This window comes from Eschrichtius robustus, chromosome 16, assembly GCF_028021215.1.
Source record: "Eschrichtius robustus isolate mEscRob2 chromosome 16, mEscRob2.pri, whole genome shotgun sequence".
NCBI classification, from domain to species: domain Eukaryota; kingdom Metazoa; phylum Chordata; class Mammalia; order Artiodactyla; family Eschrichtiidae; genus Eschrichtius; species Eschrichtius robustus.
Window position 1 is genome coordinate 63,350,487 of NC_090839.1, and position 20,646 is coordinate 63,371,132.

At 54.1% G+C, this 20,646-nt stretch overlaps 2 protein-coding genes across 5 annotated transcripts in view; one reads left to right on the top strand and one right to left on the bottom strand.

Annotated features, from left to right (window-relative positions):
• Window positions 1-4,544: 4,544 nt before the first annotated feature.
• DEXI (Dexi homolog) lies at window positions 4,545-17,686 on the bottom strand. The gene is made up of 2 exons (XM_068524688.1): window positions 16,765-17,686; window positions 4,545-5,194 (listed from the first exon to the last, which is right to left on the bottom strand). Exon 1 carries the CDS (start codon window positions 17,196-17,198, stop codon window positions 16,911-16,913), a length of 288 nt encoding a protein of 95 aa, XP_068380789.1. The 5' UTR covers window positions 17,199-17,686; the 3' UTR covers window positions 4,545-5,194; window positions 16,765-16,910.
• Window positions 17,687-19,756: 2,070 nt separating this feature from the next.
• CLEC16A (C-type lectin domain containing 16A) overlaps window positions 19,757-20,646 on the top strand; it is a 208,705-nt gene continuing 207,815 nt past the window's right edge. For all 4 annotated transcript variants that reach the window (XM_068565832.1, XM_068565833.1, XM_068565834.1 and 1 more), the window contains exon 1: window positions 19,757-20,008. In XM_068565832.1, coding sequence (XP_068421933.1) covers window positions 19,929-20,008 — 80 coding nt within the window. In that variant the 5' untranslated portion in view covers window positions 19,757-19,928. The remainder of the gene's footprint in view (window positions 20,009-20,646) is intronic.

Consider the following 20,646-nt stretch of genomic DNA (forward strand, 5'->3'; position numbering starts at 1 on the left):
TCCAGGCTGTGCCTGGGACAAGGTAACTGAGGTGAGCTTGGAAGGGGAGAACCACGGGGGTCCCTGGGGACAGTGTCCTGTGAAGTCAGAATCCATAAAAGATGGGTGGGGCAGCAGGTGGGAGCTGGGTGACAACTCCTGGACCATGTGCCATCTGGGCCCACCCCGTATCCCCCTGTGCTGGGCTCGGTGGGGTGTCTTCTGAAGGCTTTGAGGACTTGGGCTCTGAGGATCCTCCCTGTGGGCAGGCGTGGGACCCGGGGAAGGACAGGTGGGTCAGCCGTGCACGTCCCACAGCCCTCAGCATTGGGAAGGTCTGCCTTCGAGGACGCCCCAGCCATCCCGGCTGCTGTTTCAACCTGTCGGCTGCCCCGATGCCCGGCATTGTTTTCATAGGAATTTGCTCTACCAGTTTCCTGCCTCTCTCTGTGCGGATGACTGTCCCCTCACTTCCATGCTCCCGCGACCTGGGACATCCCCCTCCTCCATTCCTACCATCCCTCCCCTCCCCAATCTCGACCACACTTTATCCACGTGTTGAACTGCCCTGTCCTAAAGCTGCCTGATCTCCACCCATCCTGACCTCTCACAGCCTGTTCTCCAAGGACACTGACCGTGCTGGACCCTGACCTGGTTATTTGTGGACACAGCTCTTCTTGGGCTGTTTCCCGTGAGCCTTGGCGTCCTGGTGCCCAGCCCTGGCGGCTCAGAGTCGGCCCCCGCCCAGCTGCGGAAAGGACCTATGGCCTGCTCTGCGAACAGACCCAGGCCCGGCCCTAGGCTCCTTCGGGGGGCAGGTTGATGTCAGCCCTGCTCAGCCACTGCAGCCCTGGCAGATGGGCCGGTGCCTGGTGGCAGCTGCTGTGTACCCAAGAGCCCTGAGGCATTCCCTGCAGGACACTGCAGACAGCTGTGGCCAAGCCGGAGAGAGGGACGAAGCGGCCACACCCCCACCTGCCCAGGTCCCTGCCGGCCCAGGGAGAAAGCACTGCTCCACGCTGCTCTCCTAAAGGGCACGCTCTGAGCATACCAGCGACCATCCCCTGCCTGCTGATTTCCCAAACCATGACCGGCTGGGATTCTACGGCAGCTGCCTTCTGTCTCTGGGACTCACTGGTTTGCACTAACTTTGTTTGCCGAGGCCAAATCTAGGCCTGGCCAGACACACTGGACCTTAGCAGGAGAAGAGCTGATGGTACACTAACAGAGGGGGGGCGGGGCGATGGACTGGAGCCACATCTGCCTTTTTGCCTTCATTTCCTGTGTCTTTTTTCACTACATGTTAAATGGCTCATTTAATCCCACGGGCAGGTCCTGTGTTTGAGTTTATACCGTGGTGACCATTTTGGATGCCCACTCTTCCGCCTAGCTAAGGCATCCCAAACCACCCCAAAACGCAGTGCCTGAAGACAGCACACACATTTACTCTGCTCACACACCTGTCCTTCGGGCAGGGCTTGGCGGGGACGGCTTGTCTCTGCCCCACTCAGTGTCAGCTGGGGCTGTCTGGAGGCTCAGTCACGCGTATGTCTGGCACCCGATGCTGCCCAGTGGCTGGGGGCTTGGTTCCTCTAAGGAAGTGGCAGGGGGGACGCTCCCTGTGGGCTAGTTTGGGCTTCCTCACAGCATGGTGGCTGCGTTGAAGGGTGATCACCCCAAGAGGAAGAGAGGTTGTGGGGGCAGAGGAGACTGAGGCCATGGCGAACAGCCCTGCCCTTTCTGTAACCCAGCCTTAGAAGCTGTCACACAGCATCACTTCTGCCATATTCTATGGCCAGTTGACGGGGGCCCTCGCTCTCTTGCCCTCCCCACCCCCCTAAGCCCAACACACACAGCAGAATCCACTTCGGCTCAAGTCCTGTCTTTCGGGAAAGGATTTTCTCTATGGCTTCCTACCATTCATTGGAAAATTCATTATTTGGGGGTCAGCAAGGCTGAAGCACCGTGAGCCTTGCAGAGTGTTTTCCTCTGTCTCTGATCCTCTGCTCTACCCTGGGAGTCGTTTCTTAGCTGAGCTGGAATCCGGCCCTGGCCACGGCAAGCCTGGAAGGGACTTGGCAGCTTTGCTGTCTACACAGAGAGCTGCCAGGTCGGCTGCTGTTGTTTTTCACTGGGGCACGGCTGGCTCGGTCAGAAGCCCTGATCTGGGACAACCTGGCCCTCTGCTGGTGGCTGTGGGAGCTGCCTGTGCCCCAGTGCGCCAGCCCTGATGCCTGGTTCCTCAAACTCTCCTCCTCTTCCCAGTAAGTGGGTGTTGGGGGTCGGGAGGGCCAGAGGGATTCTGACCCCGCTGCCCCGCTGGCAATCCTCGCAGAAAGGTAGTGCCTTCCGCCTTGGTCCAGTCGCTCAGGGCATCAGGCCTTGTAGCTGGGCCATCACCCCTCAGGGTGTGCCTGCATTTGTGGACCTTGCAGAGTCCCCGGAACTCCCACTTGTGCAGCCACAGGAAGACAGTCTCCTTCTGATCCAGGCATCTACTGCACCCTTCAGCCAGGCGGGGTGGGCACAACTGTCCCCACTGCTTTTGGTCTGTTCAGAGGTGATAAAATGAGGTCAGAGGCTATAATTATTCATAGTAAAGACTTTAAATGATAGCTACCACTTATTAAATGAGTTGATACATGTAAAGTGCTTATCACAGCACAAGGGACACAGTAAGTGCTCAATAAATATTAGCAAGTATTATTACTTTGTGCCAGGCACCGTGCTGAGTCCCCCCACCCCCCTTATCAAGAGGGACCACGGTGTAGGGTCAAGCATCTCAGACTCTAGAGCTAGACTGCTTGGGCTCAGTGTCCAGCTCACCACTCACTTGTGCAAATTACTTCTCTGTGCCTCAGTCTCCTCATGCGTAAAATGGGCAATAATCACAGTACCTTCTTCACGGGGTTACGTAGAGATTCGATGAGCAAATATGCTGAGAACCAGAGCCTGGCATCCAGTTCCCTGCGTGTGGGCTGTCATTGTTACACACGTGCGTGTGTTTCATTCTCACCTCTGCCTGGAATGTTCTCCCAGCTCTTCACACGGCCTGCAGGACTCAGTTTAAAGGACAGCTCCTCAGGACGGTAGTAAACGCGGACACCCCTCCCCCGGCCTATCCCGTCACTAGTTTATCTTTTTCACACTTATTTGTCTGCTCTTGTCCTAGGATGTGAGCTCCAAGAGGGCAGGTAACCTGTCTGTTTGTTCACTGCTGTGCAGAGGTACCCTCTGCACCCAGCAAGGTGCCTGCACATAGTAAGGGCTCAATAAATGTTTGTGGAATGAACAAGTAATCCTCACCACAACTTTGCTTTCTTTATTTGCTGTATTCATGCCACAAATATATAGTGACACCGTGGTGTACTCAATAAAATGCTCAAGGTCCCTGCTCTGTTAAATCTTGCATTTTAGTAAATTAAAAAAACTCCCTGGGCAGGGCTGTCGAGTGCGGTTGGGCAGTCTGTGCACTGCACGAGGCGCCTGGACAAGGGAGCAAATGGGGGCTGCAATCCAGTCTGGGCTCTGCTTGCCAAGCTGTGAGTCCTGGTGTGGAGCAGTGTCTGCCCAGAGGGGCACCTTTGTCATTAACACAAACTCATGAGGTGGGTAAATGACAGTCCCCATTTCACAGATGTGACTTGCCTAAGGTCACACTCCTATAAAAGAGGGAGTCAAGATACAAACTCCACTTCTGACTTCTCTGGAGGGTCACTCTGCAGGCATAGGCACCGGGCGCTGGAATTGCTCCCCATTTGCTGGGTGGGAGAAGTGATGCCCAGAGGCATCAAGGCAGATGACGTCTGGAGTCACACTGTCCGTTGACGGCATGATTCCACGTTCAGTGGACTTCAGGGCCATGCACCTTTTAAACCCTTGCCTTTCCCCTCAGGCCTCTCTCCCAAAGAAATGTCTCCCTTCTCCCACTCCCCTTTTTCTCGAATGTCTTCCATTCACATTTCTTAGCAACCCTTCTTAGAATCACATGAAGACAGGTGGTATGTAACTGCCTTCTCTTGAGTTCTGCCGGACCTTTCCTCTCCCACACCTTGGTCTCCTCACCTGTAGAATGGAGCTGACCACCCATTCCTTGTTCAACACAGTATATACATGAAGGTACTTTGAAAAGCATCAGCTGTTCTGCAAACTGGGGAGAATTGCTGCACGTGGACCCAACTTCAGTCGTTCGTTTGCTCCTTCCCTCCCCCGCCCACTCCCCTCATCTTTAGGGGAGGTCTACCATGTGCCCAGCATGGGGGATCCCCACCTCCCACTGCTCTGGGATTCAGGCCTGATTTTCAGCTTGGCCACCAGGCCTTTCCCACCACAACCAAGGTGGGCCCTGGCTTGTCAGTCTCCTGGAAGCCGGGAGGGGGCCGGGTTGGGACTCCGACACCAACGCAGCTTGGACAGACTCTCCAAACCCCACTGGATCTCCAACTGGGGAGGCCCTGACCCTTCTGCCCTCTGTCAACCATGAGGTTCTGCGTCAGGACTCCTTTATGGAATCTCAAAGGAAAAGAACAAAACAAACACCCCCCACCTCCGCAGGGCCCCAGGGGTTGGAGTTGCATACATTTTTTTAATTGAAAGAAGTTAGCCTCCTAAGTATTGCTTTTACAGGTTTATCGAAGTCAGTCAGGTATTCATACCACTCACATTTTCGAAAAATATTTCTGGCTGGAGGAACGCTGTCCCCGTTGCAATGTATCAGTTCTGGCAACTTGATGGAGAGCAAACAACTTGAAATGAATGAGTCAAAACCCCACCCTCGGCCCCCCAGGTGTTCTTCTTTTCCTTCTGAGTCACTCTCTGAAACAGTTGCTGCATCTAAGCCCGGCCTCGGGCCAAACCCCATTGGGCTTAGAGCTCCACTGGCATCAAACAGAGCTGGGAGTCGCTTTTGTGTGTGAAGTGTCCGCTCCGAAGGTTAAGTGGGAGAAGCAGATGCAGTCGGGGGTGAAGAGCAGGGAGGCAGACTCTGGCTGGGTTCCTGTAAACATCCATTGCAACGGCGAAAGCTCGGAAGCCAAGGCAAGGCCGTTTGCGCGACGCTGCAGGCGGGCAAGGTCTCCGGGCACCCCTGCCTTACCCTTTGGGCAGGGGCACGTGCCTTCTGGACCTCGGCACCCAGTCTCAATCTCTCTGTCCCACCATCCTGGGTCTGGACGGGCACCTCTCTGTTGGCACAGGGCTTTCGAGGGGAGCAGGCCTAACAAGAGGGACAAAGGGGTGTTACCAGCACAGAAGCACCGCCCCACCACCCAATAGGAGGCTCGAATTTGGGGAACCACCAGAAACCTCAGGCTGGGGGTGTTGTCCTATAATTTTTTATTAAAATTTTTTTATGAATGTGTCTGATTTCTAAGTACCCTAGGCAGGAGAAGCGGTGCAATTTCACCTGGGAGAGGAAGGACTGTCAATATCTTGGGAGATAACCCCCAGGAGGGGGATCCTGGGACCTGAGGAAGGAGGGCAGCCTGCTCCAGGGTCACCCGGGGTCTGCTGGCTTACTTGAGCTCTAGGGCAGCTGAGTCAGCTCCGGGGAGTGGGCAGGGCTTGGCGGCAGCTCCCACCTTGCCCGGAAAATGCTTCGCAGCCTACAGGAAGGCTGTGGCCACAGCCAAGCTACTCAGCAGCCCCACTTGGCGCGTTCTCCCAGGACACGGCATCATCCCCAGTGCCTGGCTCCCTGCAGGTCCTCACTTACTGTCCCTTTCTCTCTCTAGGTCCAGCCGGGTGCTAATATGTTTGCAGCATCTCGTATTCCCTCGCCCACCCGCCCTACAGCCCCCACAAGCCCCACCCCAGTTCTGAGCCTCACCTCTGCCAGCTCAGACTACTTCCGCAAATGTCATCGAGCATCAGATAAAACTTATACGTTAAACACAACATGTATTATTGTTCATCAGGCGCTGCTGATATTTGGGGCAGGACAATTCTCTGATGAGGTGGGGGCGGGGGTGACCCCGTTCTGGGCACTGCAGGAGGTTTAGTAGCATTCCTGGTCGCTGACTGCTACGTGGCAGTAGCATTCCCAGTCCCTGTGACAACTAAAAATGCCCCCTCACCCCATTTCCAGGGGCCACCCAGCGGGGCAGAACTGCTTCCACTGAGAACCATGAATCTCCCCATTTTATAGGCTAAGAAACAGAGGTTCAGAGAAGCCAAGTGACCTGTCTAAGGCTGCATAACTGTGACAAGCAGGGCTGGCAGTGGACTAGTGACAGCGATGCAAACAATCACAGTCAGCTTTTACTGTGCTTTTACTGAGCTTTTACCGTGTGCCACAAGCCCCAGGCAGAGCATGGGCGCCTCACCCCATTTCCTCCACTCACCCTCCCGAGGCAGACTGACCTGGCAGCTTCCACCTGCAGGGACACCCCTCCTTGCCTGAGGCCTCTCCACCTCTAGAGTCTGCTTGGGCCCCAGGCTGCAAGTGCAGGCAGAACTCCCCACGGCTGCCTTCCAACCAGTGATGGCCAGAAAGCTGGTGGAGGACCAATACCCCAGCTCTCTCACCCAGCAGCTGGGATGACTCTGAGGCATATTCTCCATCTACACTGGTTCCCAGAGGTCCCGAGCAGGACTGAGCCCAGGGCTGCGGTGGTAACCTGCTAGATGACACATCCCTTTCCTGTCTCACTGCCCCCCTCCCCACCAGTAGTTCCTGGGATCACCTCCCAAGTAAACAATTTGCACTTGAATCCTCGTCCCAGGGTCCCAGGGTCTGCTCCCCGGAGAGCATGCCTGAGATGGAGCATTACAAAGGCCATTTCGTTCAACCCTCCTAACACCCCAGGAGTTAGGTACTATAATGATTCCATTTTACAGATGAAGACACTAAGGTTCAGAGAGGGTAAGAAACTTGTCTAAGGATGCTCAGCTCTCCAGGGCTTTGTCCTACTGGAGATCTTAAACACTACATAATCTCATACCTCCTGTGTGCCATGTCCTGAGCTGAGTGCTGGGGACCCTGAGATGAGTGCAGCCTCTGCCTTTGACACACAATCTAGTGAGCAATTTTAGCCCAAGTTAACACACTGACGCCGGGAAGAAGCACAGGAGATGGATGGAGCCCAGGGTCTGGGGAAGGCTGTGCACGAAGGACACACCAGGTAGAGGGAGGGCTGGTGAGCAGGTCGTGGAACCTCCTGTAGTTTGGTTTGCGGTGGAGAGTAAGGTGTTGAAGGCTGGCCATGGGGGAGACATGGCTGGAGAGGTGAGCAGGGGCCAAATTTCTTGTGTCCTCTGCCAGATTCATCTCCTAGGGTCAGCTAGGAACATGCCCTTCCACTAGTCAGAGATCTTCCTCGCCTCCCACTGATGACACATGCAAGTCCTCTCATCCTTGGGCCCCATCCGGTCTCCCCACTGGACCTGGTAGGCAGGAGGGGAAGCCGGGGCTAAACCAGAGCATCGGAGAGCTCGGCCCTCCAGAAAGGTGTTCGTGGGTTCCCCTCCTGTCCTGCCAGGAGCCCACCTTTTGCTGACCTCCCTCCTCCAAGGAGACTCTGGGGTTCCCTGTTGGGGTCAGCAGTGGTGCTCCCGAGAGCCCTGGCATCCAGGAAACTGGAGCAGAACTGTTTATTCCGATACAGCATTACCAGGGCTCACTGCGCACTCTCCAAGGCAGGGGATGGTACTTGAGCCCATCTCAGACTTGGGCGGAAGGGCTGTTAGAGAACATGGGACCACCCCTTGGAACAGGGACTCACTCCCCTCCCAATGCTCGTGATAGCAAACGGCGTTGAGTCCCAGGCAAGCGTCAGTCTGGCTGGCGCGACTCTGTCACACGTGCTAACCTCCGATCGGAACAGGTGCAGAGCCTTGCAGGTGCCGGCTCCAGCTGGAATTCACTAACGCCCTCTTGTTCTCATGGTTTATCTGTAGGGTCACCTTCTATTTATGGCGAATGATGCCAGTTTTCCATTTCTGATAGTAATACTATAAAGTTCCTCTTTTTCCACATCATTAACTTCACTTTAAAAAAAGCCTCCGGTTTAAAGACAATAACTGCATAAATAACAGTTCAGGCAACGAGCAGATAGAGCAAAAACTGTTGATGGTGTCATGTGAGGTTTGGGAGACCCTGATCTGAGCTGGTCACTCCACAGAGAATGAGGGGGCCCAGAGAGGGCGGTGACCTGCCCTAAGCCACACAGCACACTGAGGACGGAGATGTGGCCCCAGGCCTCTGTATCTGTGGCTGGAGGATGTCCTGGGTCCTCTCCTCTGTGCCACACACCATGGCTGTTAAAGGTCAATCCCTTTGTTCCTTTGACTTGCAGGTCTGGTCTCATAGCAAACCAGCTGACATTTATCAAGCACCTGCGCTTACCTTGTACTATCTGCTTTAACTCATGGCTTAGCTCATTTATTCCTCAAAACAACCCTAGGAGGCGGGGCCAAGGAGGACCATCATCCCTGAATTTCAGATGGGGCTCAGAGAGGTTACGCTTGTGACTGAGCAATGTCACACAGCTCATAAATGGCAGAGCCAGGGTTTGAACCTCCGTGGTCTGAGCAACGTCTATCTCAGTTCCTCTCAGCATCTAGTTCATCTCTTTCCTTGGGCATCAGAAGCCCCGGGCTGAGAAGCGTCCTGAGGCTGCTGCTTAAGAGTCCAGGCAGTGGGTTCTCCAACCTCCTAACATCCTTAGAGCATGACTCACCAGCTATTGGCTTTGGCTGTTTTTTCTTTCTTTCTGAAACTGTAACCTTTCATTCCAGGCCACTCCCCAGAGCTGGACCGAAGGAGTGGCTGGCTGACTGGTCTGTCATCCGAATGACAGTTGGGCACTTGATCCATTTTAAGAAGCAATGTCTCAGCTGGATACCTCTGTGGAGATGCTGCCTAGTTTGATTTGGCTTAAGGGAGAAAATGACCTTGTGTCTTAAAGGTGCTGGTGGGATGACGCTCTGGACCTGCTGGAAGAGGATTCCTTTTGCAGTTGGGCCGCCCCACTGTCCTGCTCCTATGGGGTAGCCAGGGCAAGGTCTGGAATTGGCCCATCTCGAGTCATTCTGGCTCTGCCCCTTCCTAGCTGTGTGACCTCAGGCAAGTCACCTCATCTCTCTGGGGCTGTGTCCCCATCTGAAAAAATGCCTACCTCATCTGGCTGTCTGTTACGAGGATTACATGAAATTGTGTTGGTGGAATGCCTGCAATACCCGGCACACATGGCCCCTCCCCTCCGTGTCCCCACCTGGTCCCAGCTGGAGAACACACAGGGCGGGGGCGGGGGGTCTCCTCAGTGCAGGGGGCCTTCTGAAAGGGGCAGCCCTTTCCTCCTCCAAAGACCTTGCCTGCTGGATGCCCACTGCTATTCCTCTTTCTCAACGTACCAACCAGCCAATTAAAGTGGCTAAAGACAGATGTCACCCAGATATGATCTGCCCACTGTCTCCATTGCCGTCTCAGCGCCGGGCCACGCAACAGGAAGGCCTCTGCCTTGTCCGGCTGACGAGCGGGTGGCCTGAAGGGGTGGGAAAGGAGATGCTGCCTGTCTGCCTGGGTCCAGGTTCCTGATGGAAGCCAGTGTCCTGGCCGGTTCCTCCAGAGTTTCCGGATTATATGTCAGCTGTTGACGCTCCGCAGCCATGGGTTCTGTGAAGGTTCTTGGTCCAGTACGTGTCTCCAGCTGGCCTGCGCCCCACGCTCAGTGAGGCCTCCTGAAGGGCAGCATCTGCCCAACACCTTCGTGAGTCCTGTCACAGCCAAGAACCACCTGGACTCCTATTTATTTAGTATTTTAAGTCAAGGCACGTTTTCCCTCAAACTCCAAAATTTTAAAAGGAAATCTTTATGTCACTATCATGAATAAAAAATAGTATCATTTATCATAAACAGAAAGCAACACTAAAAACAAATGATGAAAATGAAACCACTAACTCTAGCCAGATACCACTGGCCTGCAAAAAAGGGAGCCTGGGCCTGGTTTCTCTGCTCAAAAGGGAAAGGTAGCAAGTGCCCAAGAGGGGGCAGGACACCGACAGGTGGGTCGCACTAGGCTTTGGCGTATTCACTGCCTCCCGGGGAAGCCTGTGACCTGAGGACGCCTGAGGACCTCACTCAGGGAAGCACTGGGAGTGTGGCCAGGAGGCCCCACTCGCCCACCTCACAGCTTGGTATCTAGGGCAAGTCCCTGAACCTCCCCTAGCCTCAGTTTTCCGCCCTGTCTAATGGAGCTAATGAGCGCTGTGCTGCCTGCTTCATGGGGTGACGCTCAGGGGAAGCTAAGTCCCCTGTCAGGAAGGACTCCCAGGAGTGGAGCCTGCCCCTTTGGGGGTGACTGAAACTGGAACCAGCTCCCAGACACCCCCAGGCTTGGGGCAGGGTCTGACAGCTATGAGGGCACCAGCATCACCTGGGCCCCCAGGCACCAGTTATCACGGCCCTCGGGCTCCTTCGAAGGCTGCCCACACAGACACACCCTCCTTGGTTAATTGGCCCCCACACAGAGGAAGGGGGCCTGAGAAAGGGGAAGGCTTCCCCGGGCCAAGCCCCCTCTGGGTCTGACACACCACCAACACTGATGGCATCATTAACAACCGACTACACGACCATCAGCATCTCATCTAATGTGCACGAGCCCTTCAGCAGGTAATAACTACTATCCTCCCCACTTTACAGAGAAGGAAACTGAGGCTTGGGGAGGTGAAGTCACTTGTCCAAGGTGTTGGTGGAGCTGGGATTTAAACCCAAGTCTGTCTGACTTCAAAGCCTCGAAGCACCAGTCTTAGGGGGTACATGGAGATGGCCTGAGATAACACTGAGACACACCCAGTGAGCTAGTGATTGGCTTTTTGGTTCTTAGCCAACCTTTACGATTACTTGGACAAGAAAGTTTCACTTTGGTGCTAGAGTTTATCACGTGACAGTTGCTAACCTGACTTTTTAACAAAGAACCAGGGGCCCTGCGCCTTTAGCTGGCTTCAGTATTTGGCCAGAAGTTAATGACTTTGGCACTTAGTATTTTTATCCATGCCAAGTGATGCTGGTTTTCTCTTTTCAGTGACATAAACATTCCTTTAAAAATAAATTCACACACAAAAAGTAGACTTTTAAAAAAGGAAGCACTAAAACGAGTGTACTTAAACTATAAAGGGAAGAACAGTAACTCTGCAGTGGAGAGAGCTGGCAGACAAGACCTTAGCCAAGTGGTCAGCATTAACATCACCAGTAATGAGGCTGACAGACATCACGTGTCCCCCAGTACGATGCACTCAGAAGGACACACACTCACTTCTCTGTGGTATTCCTGCCAAAAATGCACCATCTGAATCTAATCTCAAGAGTAAACACCAGACAAACCCAAACTGAGAGAAAATCTACAAAATACCAGACTTGTACTCTTGGACTTCCCTGGCAGTCCAGTGGTTAAGACTCGGTGCTTCCACTGCAGAGGGCACAGGTTCGATCCCTGGTCCGGGAACTAAGATCCCACATGCCGCGCAGCGCACCCAAAAAATAAACAAAAAAAATTTAAAAACACCAGACTTGTACTCTTCAAAAATGTCAATGTCATGAAAGATACACACAGACTGAGGGACAGTTCAGACTGAAGACGGCACAAGAGACGTGACAAACGATACAAAGCGTGATCTGGGGTTGGATCCTGGACCTCAACTCCCCCCCGCCCCCGCCCACCCCTTTTTATTGTGAAAGGACACTATTGAGACAATTGATGCAATCTGAATAGTCATAGCTTAGATTGGTCATACGATTGTATCAACGTTACATTTGCTGATTTTGACAGTTGTATTGTGATTATTTAAGTGAATGTCCTTGTTCTAAGGAAATACACACTGAAATATTTAGGAGAAAAGGAACATAATGTCTGCAATCCATTTTCAAAAATGGTTCAGAAAAATATATATACATGTACGCACAGAGTGAGCATTTTGCATACATGAGCAAATGTGGCAAATGTGAATTGACGCAATTGGTGCATTTTTTGCGAAGTGTATAAGGGAATTCTTTGCAACTTTTGTGTAATTATGAAATTATCTCAAAATAAAGTTTAAAAAAAAAAGCTCAGAAAAAGGAGTGAGAGTACATATGAGGCAGGCCTGGCAGAGCCAGGTGAGTGGTATTCCAAGGATGGAGGTTGGGAGTCCCTCTCTGGAGGCCCCCTGCACCCTCCCTCAGCACTGGGTCAGAAGGCTCAGCTGTCTCACTCGCTTTGTACCCCTGGCCCCTCACTGTCCCTTTCTGAGCCTCAGTTCCTTTATTTGAGAGATGGGGATGAGGATGCCTGTCCCTTTTATTGTGATCTTGGTTTCCCAAAAGCAAACTATGCTTTCAGGAGTCCCGGGGCGGACAACAGCAGATAAACCAGGAATACAAACGGTCAGGTTGATAGGAGCCCTTCATTTCTTCGTTCAATAAAACAGATGCAAGGGCTGTGAGCGTTTGCCTTGGATGAAATCTCCAGTTTGCATAACTCAGGCACAAGGGAGCAGGAGCCCTGGCATCTCAGTTGTCTTGAGACACAGATTGGGGTCTCCTCCTGTACAAAGGGGCAGCCAGCACACTTCCAAGGGAGCCTCACGTCAGGACAGAGGTGGAGAGTCAGCTGGGCCTGGGGGTGCACATGCCTCCCCTCGTTACCACCATGTCTCTCACCTGGACGACAGCCACAGCCTCCCACCTGGCTCCCCTGACCCCACCCCCCCGGAGCTCCACTGTCCCCAAGGGAGGTTTGGGTTTCTGAGCAGGGAAGCCATATGCCGAACCTGGGTGTTCGGCTGATGGCACAGGCCACAGATTGGCACCAAGGGACCAGGGCAGGCAGATCAGGAAGGAGCAGCTGTAGCGCCCAGTCGGGACCCTGACGCCAGGGAAACCCTGTAGTAAGTAGACTAGTCTGGTTACCCTTAGCTCCAAATCTGGCCTCCACCAGGCCACGCTGACTGTGGCAGCAACGCTTTCCAGTCTCTCCATTTCCAGCACAGAGAGGCTCCTCTCCCAAAGCCCTCCCTCCGTGGCAAGACAGGGCTGGCAGGCACCAGCTGCTTTCATCAAGAACCAGGACAAATCAATCCAGCTGAGCTGCCTCCACACCGGAACCACTGGGAAGTGAGGACCCTCCCCAGTTCCTGGGCCAGCCCCAGCGGTCCCTTCTCCCGAGAAGGTGGGATTCCCTGATCCCCACTCCCTGCTCCTGGGCAACGATGAACACTCTAGGAAGACCACAGAGCCGCAGCTTTCCTGGGCTCCAGGCCTGGTGGCCTTTAGAGACCACAGGGCAGTGGGAAAGGTCTCTTGAGCGTCCCAGGCCAGCAAGGCAGAGTGGGAAGTCTGTCCTGGTCGTCCAGACCAGGACCCACCCAGCACTCAGGCAGCTAGTCCTCTTTTGCTCATTGTGGCACATAAATATTCATGCATGAGTGTATGTGCAGGTTTATACATTCACAAGGGACTCAGTGTACACACTTTCCATTATATCTGACTGTTAATAATAATAGTGGTTAATTTTAATATATCACTTACATACACGGGACGGTCTAAGAGCTTTACATCTATCTCATTCAATCCTCAGAACGAGGTAGATTTTCATTATCCCTGCTTTATAGAAGAGGAATCTGACACATGGGGAGATACGTAGCATGCCCAAGGTCACAACAAGGATTGGGATCTGAACCTAGGTCATCTGAATCTAGGGACTTTGTTCCTCATCATGACCCTAATACTGCCTCCTTAAATAGGCGCTCAACAACGGTTTGAGGAACTGAATTGTGTGGAAAAAAGAGAAAAGAGAAAGAGAGGGAGTGAAATGAGTGCAGCTTTCATCTTGAGATCACCCCAGTCCCCAGTGCCTGGCGTGCCCACGCCCTTAGTCAGTGTTTCCTGGATCGGCCTGTGTGTAACATCAGATTGTGTCTACGTGAGAAAGAGCGAGAAGGAGCGAGATTTGACTACCAGTGTTCCTCTGCTTATGCAAAGGGGCCGGGAGAGGAGGTGCAGTCAGATCATCTTTAATCTTTCCCACAGGCTTTTCCTGCTGCTAGCCACCCCTCCCCGACCCGAATCTGGTGGCTTGGATCTGGGGCTGAGCGAGCAAATGCTGTGCGTGGTTCCCACTATTTCTCCAGGGATGAGTATTTCCCACAGCCCCAGGCCTCCCCACCTGCCAGAGTCAGGCCCTGTCACTTTGAGAGCTTTGCAAGGTTGTCCCTGAGACACACTTCCTGGTGTTTCTGCTCAAACAGCGTTTGCTGCAAAGTATGCCAAAGCATTTGGGCTTCAGTTTTTGCTTCAGAGTATGCCAATGTTTTCATTTGGAAGGGGAAGTGTTTCTGTTGATGTGGTGAAGAGATAAAATAAGACTTTCTTCACCAAGTTACACTGACTGAAAGTCAAGAGCTTGGCTTGGGGGCAGGGATTCATCTTAAGAATCCCCAGGGCCTGGTAGAAGAGCAGGGCTAACGTTTGTTGAATGACCCAATGAGTGAATATGCAAAGGGCCTAGAACCAGGTGTGGTATATGCTCAATACTCAGTACAGGTTCTGAACAGATCCCATAGGTTCTACCTCCAAAAGGTGTTCTTGGTCTCTGTGTGTTTCTCCACCTTCACTAACTTTGCCTCATCCAAGCCTACATCATCTCTGGCCTGAGCAACTAACCAGCTCCTAACTGGCTTCCCTATTTCCGCACTTGCCCCTACGGCTCATCTTGCCCACAACCGCCAGTCCTCTTTGCAAAATGCGGACTGGAATTGTGTCATCCCCTGCCTAAAACCTTCTGATGGCCTCCCATCGCTCGTGGCCGGGCCTCCCAGGTCCTGCATGATCTGGCCTTGCCCACCCCACTGACTTCTCCTGGGGCTGCTCTCCTGTCACACTGGCCTCCTTTTAGTTGCTGGAAGAACCAACTCTCTCCCCTGCCCCTCCCCCTCCACATACTTGGCACTAGCGGGTCCCTCTGCCTGGATAGCTTTTCTCCACATCTTTACATGTGGCTCCTTCCATCAATTTAGGGCTCAGCTCAAAGGTGTCATTTCCTCAGAGAGGCCTTCTCTGAAGCCCCTGTCTGAAGCAGCCCATCTCCAGTCTTCTGTTTCACTTACCCAGGCATTTACTGAGCACCTACTAGATGCCAGGCGCTGTTCTACGTGCCGAAATAGTAATGAACACAATAGAGGATGCCATGCCTTCTTACATGCCTTCAGAGCTCTCAAAAAATCTCACTGCCTTGTTTGGGAACCTGCTTATCTTTCTCACGAAGTGCCAGGAGGGCTGGCGCTGAGTCTGTCTTGTTCACTGTGTTCACCCACCAAGAACATTAGGTACTCGGTAAACATCTGTTTAATAAAAGAACAAATTGATGGATGGATGGCAGGCAGGCAGGCCAACGGGTTAGGTATGCAGAGCAGCTGACACATGCTCCACCTGGCACTTGGCCCTGGCTAAGGTCTCCCTGAGCTCAAATGAAGCTTTCTTCAAAGAAATCTCACTGTCAGCCCCTCAGGTTGACACTGCTAGTGGGTCCTGCCCACCTTGCATCACCCTCTGACTATGGTCATCTTGGCTAAGATAGGCAAGGAGAGGGGGGTAAACGTAGCATGCTTGGGGTGAGTGACATTAGTGTCCATTTTCCGAAAGGAGCCCTTGTGACTTCCCTGGTGGTCCAGTGGTTAAGACTCCATGCTTCCACTGCAGGGGGCACGGGTTCGATCCCTGGTCAGGGAGCTAAGATCCCACATCCCACATGCCGAGCGGCCAAAAAAAAAAAAAAAAAGTAAAAGGAGCCCTTGCCCACCACCTCAGTATCCCCCCGCCACTGCCACTCAGGACCTGTGCCTAGCACCGTCCAGCTGAGGGGTTGAGCCGAGGAATTCCTTGCTGTCCTATGAACCCTCACCAGGCCCTCTCTCATCTAGTCCAGCTGCCTCTCTTCCTTGCTGTGACTTTGGCCAAATCTTCTTCCTTTCTGGATCTTCATTTCCCTCCCAGAAACACACAAGATGGGGCTGGATACAGCTTCCTGGTGGCAGCTCAGAGGCAGGACTTTAACACCTCAGTGCAATGATCCTGTGGTCCCTTCTTCCGCTGGCCCAAGAGCCCCTTGAGTTTGCCTTGCAAACACTGCAGGCAAAGCCACCCCAGCACCAACCCCCACCCCCCCCCCGCCCGCTGGCCTGGTCTGTGAAAGCAGCCTGCGAAACTGGCAGCCCCTGAAGATTTGAGCTGCGGCACCCTGAAATCTGACTCCAAAACGGCAGCCAAGCCAAGGCCAAAGGAAGTACAGGGTTCTCTGCTGAAGGGGGTTTCTCCTCTCACAGCATCAGCCTGGAGCCCTTGCTCTCAGTCCCCACCCAGTCCCCAAGGGGCCACAGGACAAAGGTGATCAGTGCCTGGCTTCCTACCTCTTTTAACACTGCAAGTCTTTATCCTTCCAGGACTAATGAGAATCCCCCAAAAGCCAAGGTCACCATCAAGACAGGTTAAGGATGGGGGGAGGAGTTGACAGGCCTGTCTCAAATGGATCTGGGTGCAAAGGCTTTGACAGTTGGTACTACAGCTAACCAAGAAGCGACTTAGGTCCTGCCTCCCTTCCCTTCTTCAACAGCTGTCACCTTTGCTAAGGGGAAGCTTTCCTGCCCTAACTAAGGTCCTAAGAAGAGTCCAGCCATTCCTGGCATCCAAACAGACCTGGAAGAGGTGGATGGAGAAATCAGAAGCCTGGTGGGGGGCGGTGTGTGTCCGGCTTGGGATGCCTCCCTCTTCCTCGCCAGCGCCCCAACCCGCCCTCATCCTGCGCAGAGGGCACTTACAGGCCTCGGAGGCCGAAGAGAGCCTCGTCCTGGGGGTCCCATCCCTGGCCAGACGGTGCCCTCAAACAGCAGCGGCGGCGTAATTCGTGCGCCGGTCCGGGCCGAGGGTTGCGGGTCGTGGGGAGAGCGGGGGACAGCAGCCAGGCCTACTCCAAGTAACCATCGAAGACGTCGAGCTCCGAGTCGGCATCGTAGAGGCCCGAGCCGGGGTCGGAGAGCACGCCGAGGTCCACGAGCGCCTGGTCCATGTCCTCGGGCAGGAATACGAGGCCCACGTTGAGGACGATGTACTCCATGAGGAAGGCGTAGTATAGGATCAGCACATTGACGAAGAACAGGCCCACGTAGAACATAGAGGGCAGCAGGGGCGGCGGCACGGAGGGGACCAAGGGGCCCAGCGCGTCCAGGTGGGCCGCGACCCGGGCGCCGGGCATGCAGGGGGCGGCGAGGGCGGCGGCGGCCCGGCGATCCCAGCGAGCTCAGCCGCTGCGGCGCCCGGGCGGCCGGCGAGAGGGCAGCTCAGCCATCCAGGGGCGCCCCGGGGCTGGCCGAGGCAGCGCTGGGCCCCGGCGGTGCACCCCCGGGGATGCGCGTCGGCCCCTGCGGAGGCGCCCCGGTCCCCGAAACGTGCCAGGAGGGTCACCCCACCCCCAGAGGTGCCCACACGGCACTGTCGATCCGCCCAGCGGTCAGGCGGGCCCCCCTGAAGTGGCCGGCAGCGGCCCGGCTCCTCCGATGCTCCCCGCTCCCGCTCACGGGCCCTCGCAGCGCCTGCGGGGACCCCACCGCAGCTCAGCGTCAAGGGCCAGTCCCGGCGACGGTCTCTTCAGCCGCGCCCGGCCGTTCCCCGAGCCCCCTGCGCAGCCCCGAAGGCCCAGCACCCATTGCTGCGACCGCCGCGTCGTCCTCCTGGTAGTGTTCCGAGCACCGCCTCCGGAGCAGCCCCGCGCTCATTGGCCCACCGCCCCCTGCCCTCGCTCATTGGCTTGCCCAACGTCCGAGCTCACTGGCCCGAGCCGTCCGGGGGCGGGTACCGCCTCGCTCCGCCCCTAGAGCCACTGGCTTCTGAGTTGCTTTACTAGTTCCGGATTCAGGGCCGATCTCGAATCCAATTCGCTCTGCGAATCCGCGACAGAGTAGGGGGAGGGGAAAGAGTCAGAACACAATTCAAACCTAGACTCATCCTAAGGCTACAAAAGCTGAAGGTAACCGCGAGCTTCATCAGCACCCGGCTGGACTTGAGTACTGGCGTCACGCCTTTTGGGGACTCAGTTTACCTGCTGAAAAAGGGGGCGGGGGGGAGGGCAGGGGCGGTGGACCTTACCTTGAAAATTTTGGCCTTTCCTAAAGTGGCAATTTTCCACGGTGGGGAAGATCAATCGGTGCCCCCTTCATCTCTCCAAACTCTGGCTGCTGGAAGGTCTGCCCCCTCGGCGGGGCGGGCCGGGGGTTTTGGTAGCTGGAAATCTGCCTAATAGGGTTCCGTGACACCTGAGTAAAGAAACTCCCGACAGGTCAGACCTGCAGCACTAGGGTTGCTTCTTGTTTTTCCTTTGTAAAACACGTTTTAAAACAATAATAGTGCACGTGGTTAAACATTCATACAACCAAGAAGTACACAGAAAAGTGAGTCTCTTCCACTCGCTGATTCCCCTCCTCAGGGGTAACCCCTGTACGTCCTTCAGGAGACTGATTTTGCCCAAGGTGCCTTCCAAAGCAGTCCACAGACGTTTAAATCTCAGGCCACGCTGAGCTGGGTGCTCTACAGGCATTGCTTAATTGGAGCCAGATGGGGAAGTGTATGTTACTCATTTTTGCAGTGAGGAAACTGAGGCCCAGAGAAACAGGAGGACTCTGGAAGCTGCTGGGCCTGTGTGTGTTTGGAGGCCAGAACCGGCGCTTTTTTCTCCATGACTGTCTCTTGCCCCTTTAGGTGAATTACACAGCAAACCATTAACCCTCCAACTGCTGAAGGTGAAACAAATCTTCATTCATTCATTTATTCACTCTGACAATATTTGTTGAACACTTATTATATGCCAAACCTTGTGCTAGGCACTGGGGAGAATATTGACCCTTAGCCCAATTCTGTCCTGGGCACAGTTAATGGGACACAGTAGACCTTAGATAACTGTGAGATGTAGAAATGAATGAATGGATGAATGAATGGTGAACAGGGCAGTACCGCCTCCATGGAGCTTCCCACTCCCGATCCAGGAGAGAAATTTAGATACATCTTCTTGGCTGGTGTAGGAAGCTGGGTGTTTCCTTATTTTTAAAAGTATGGTTGTTTTGGAAATGGCATGGATTTTCGGCAAAGACCAGAGAAATCCTCTGAAAGTACAGGACTTTCAGTTTTGGTACATTGTTGCTTGAAGGACTTTCAATATTTATTTTTTAATTGAAGTAGAAAAAGAAAAAGGCTGTGAGGACAAACCAGGACGTTACCGGTTTTGTGAAGTTTCGTTTGCTGGGGCATAAAAATAAGGGTGCCTGGGTTTGAACCTTGGGTCTGCCGCTTATTAACTGTATGACCTTGGGCAAGTCAATCCCTCTGTGATTCAGTTTCCTCCTGGGTAAAATGGGGATAATAGTAGTACTCACCTCACAGGGATGTTGTGAGAATTAAATAACAATATATGTAAAGCGCTTAGGACAGTGGCACGCGGCATACGCCAAGCAACAGCTATTCTTATTCTTATCATAAAGGTAGTAATTGTTAATATTGTGGTAACTTTTATTCCCCAATCTTCACGGATTCATTTCTCAGGGCTCCGCCCATAGGTTTCCCATTCCCGCCTATCCCTAAGATACTGCGGACTGTCCTCTTCTCGCTCCGCCTCTTTTCCAAGGCCGCTGGCCTGAAGTTTCGTGATGCACACCGGGCCTTGTAGTTCCTTCGCAGAGTCTTGTCAGCGGGGGCTTCGCGGGAGAACTGCATTTCCCAGCGCTCCTCTTGACGGCGCCGTAAAGCGCGGCGGTCGAAGGGCCGGTTCCGGCTGAATGTCAGTGCTGAACTGTGGGCCGGGCGGGGGAAGGTGGTTGGCCGTCTCTCCAGCACCTCCGCCGCTGCCTTCTCCGCTTGTGCCGCCGCCGCGGGCGCCCGGCCGCTCGGCCGCTTGGGCATGAGACCGTGAGGCAAGCGACTGGCCGGGGCCGCCGACATGTTTGGCCGCTCGCGGAGCTGGGTGGGCGGGGGCCATGGCAAGTCTTCCCGCAATATCCACTCCTTGGACCACCTCAAGTGAGTGTACTGGGGGCAGAAGGGGGAGGCCGCGGGGCTGGACTTGGGGATGGAGGCGCATAGCCCCTGGCCGGGGGCGCTGGGAAGTGTGAGAGCGGAGGCGGAGGGCCGAGAGAGGCGCTCGGGAAAGGCTGTGCGGTGGTTAAGCGCTAGGGCTCTGGACTTAGGGCGCCTGGGTTCGAACCCTGACCCCGTAGCTCCTCTCTGTGTGACCTTGGGCAAGTCGCTCCGCTTCTCAGAGTCTCAGTATCCCCATCTGTAAAGTAAGGGGATGAGATTTCCGTTTACGGATGCAGACTTCGTTCTTGCTGGGGCCGGACGATGGGCACCAAGCTTCCCCGGGGTGGTACTTCTTAGGCTGGACAGCTTACGGGTCAGAGGTCTGGATCCTGGAGTCAGACAGATGTGGGTTTGAACTTAAGCGTATGAATTTAGGCCTCAGTTTCCTCAGTTGTAAAATGGATATAGTGAGAGCACCTGCTTTCTACGATTGTTTTGAGGGTAGGATCAGAGAATGTATGTAAAGCTGGAAGCTTCTACAAGTGCTCAATAAAGGACAATAATTTAAAAACAAACTAGTTTCTTAGGGGAGTCTAAAGCGTCAGAAGTAGAGCTCCGAGGGAGGCAGGTGGCAAAGG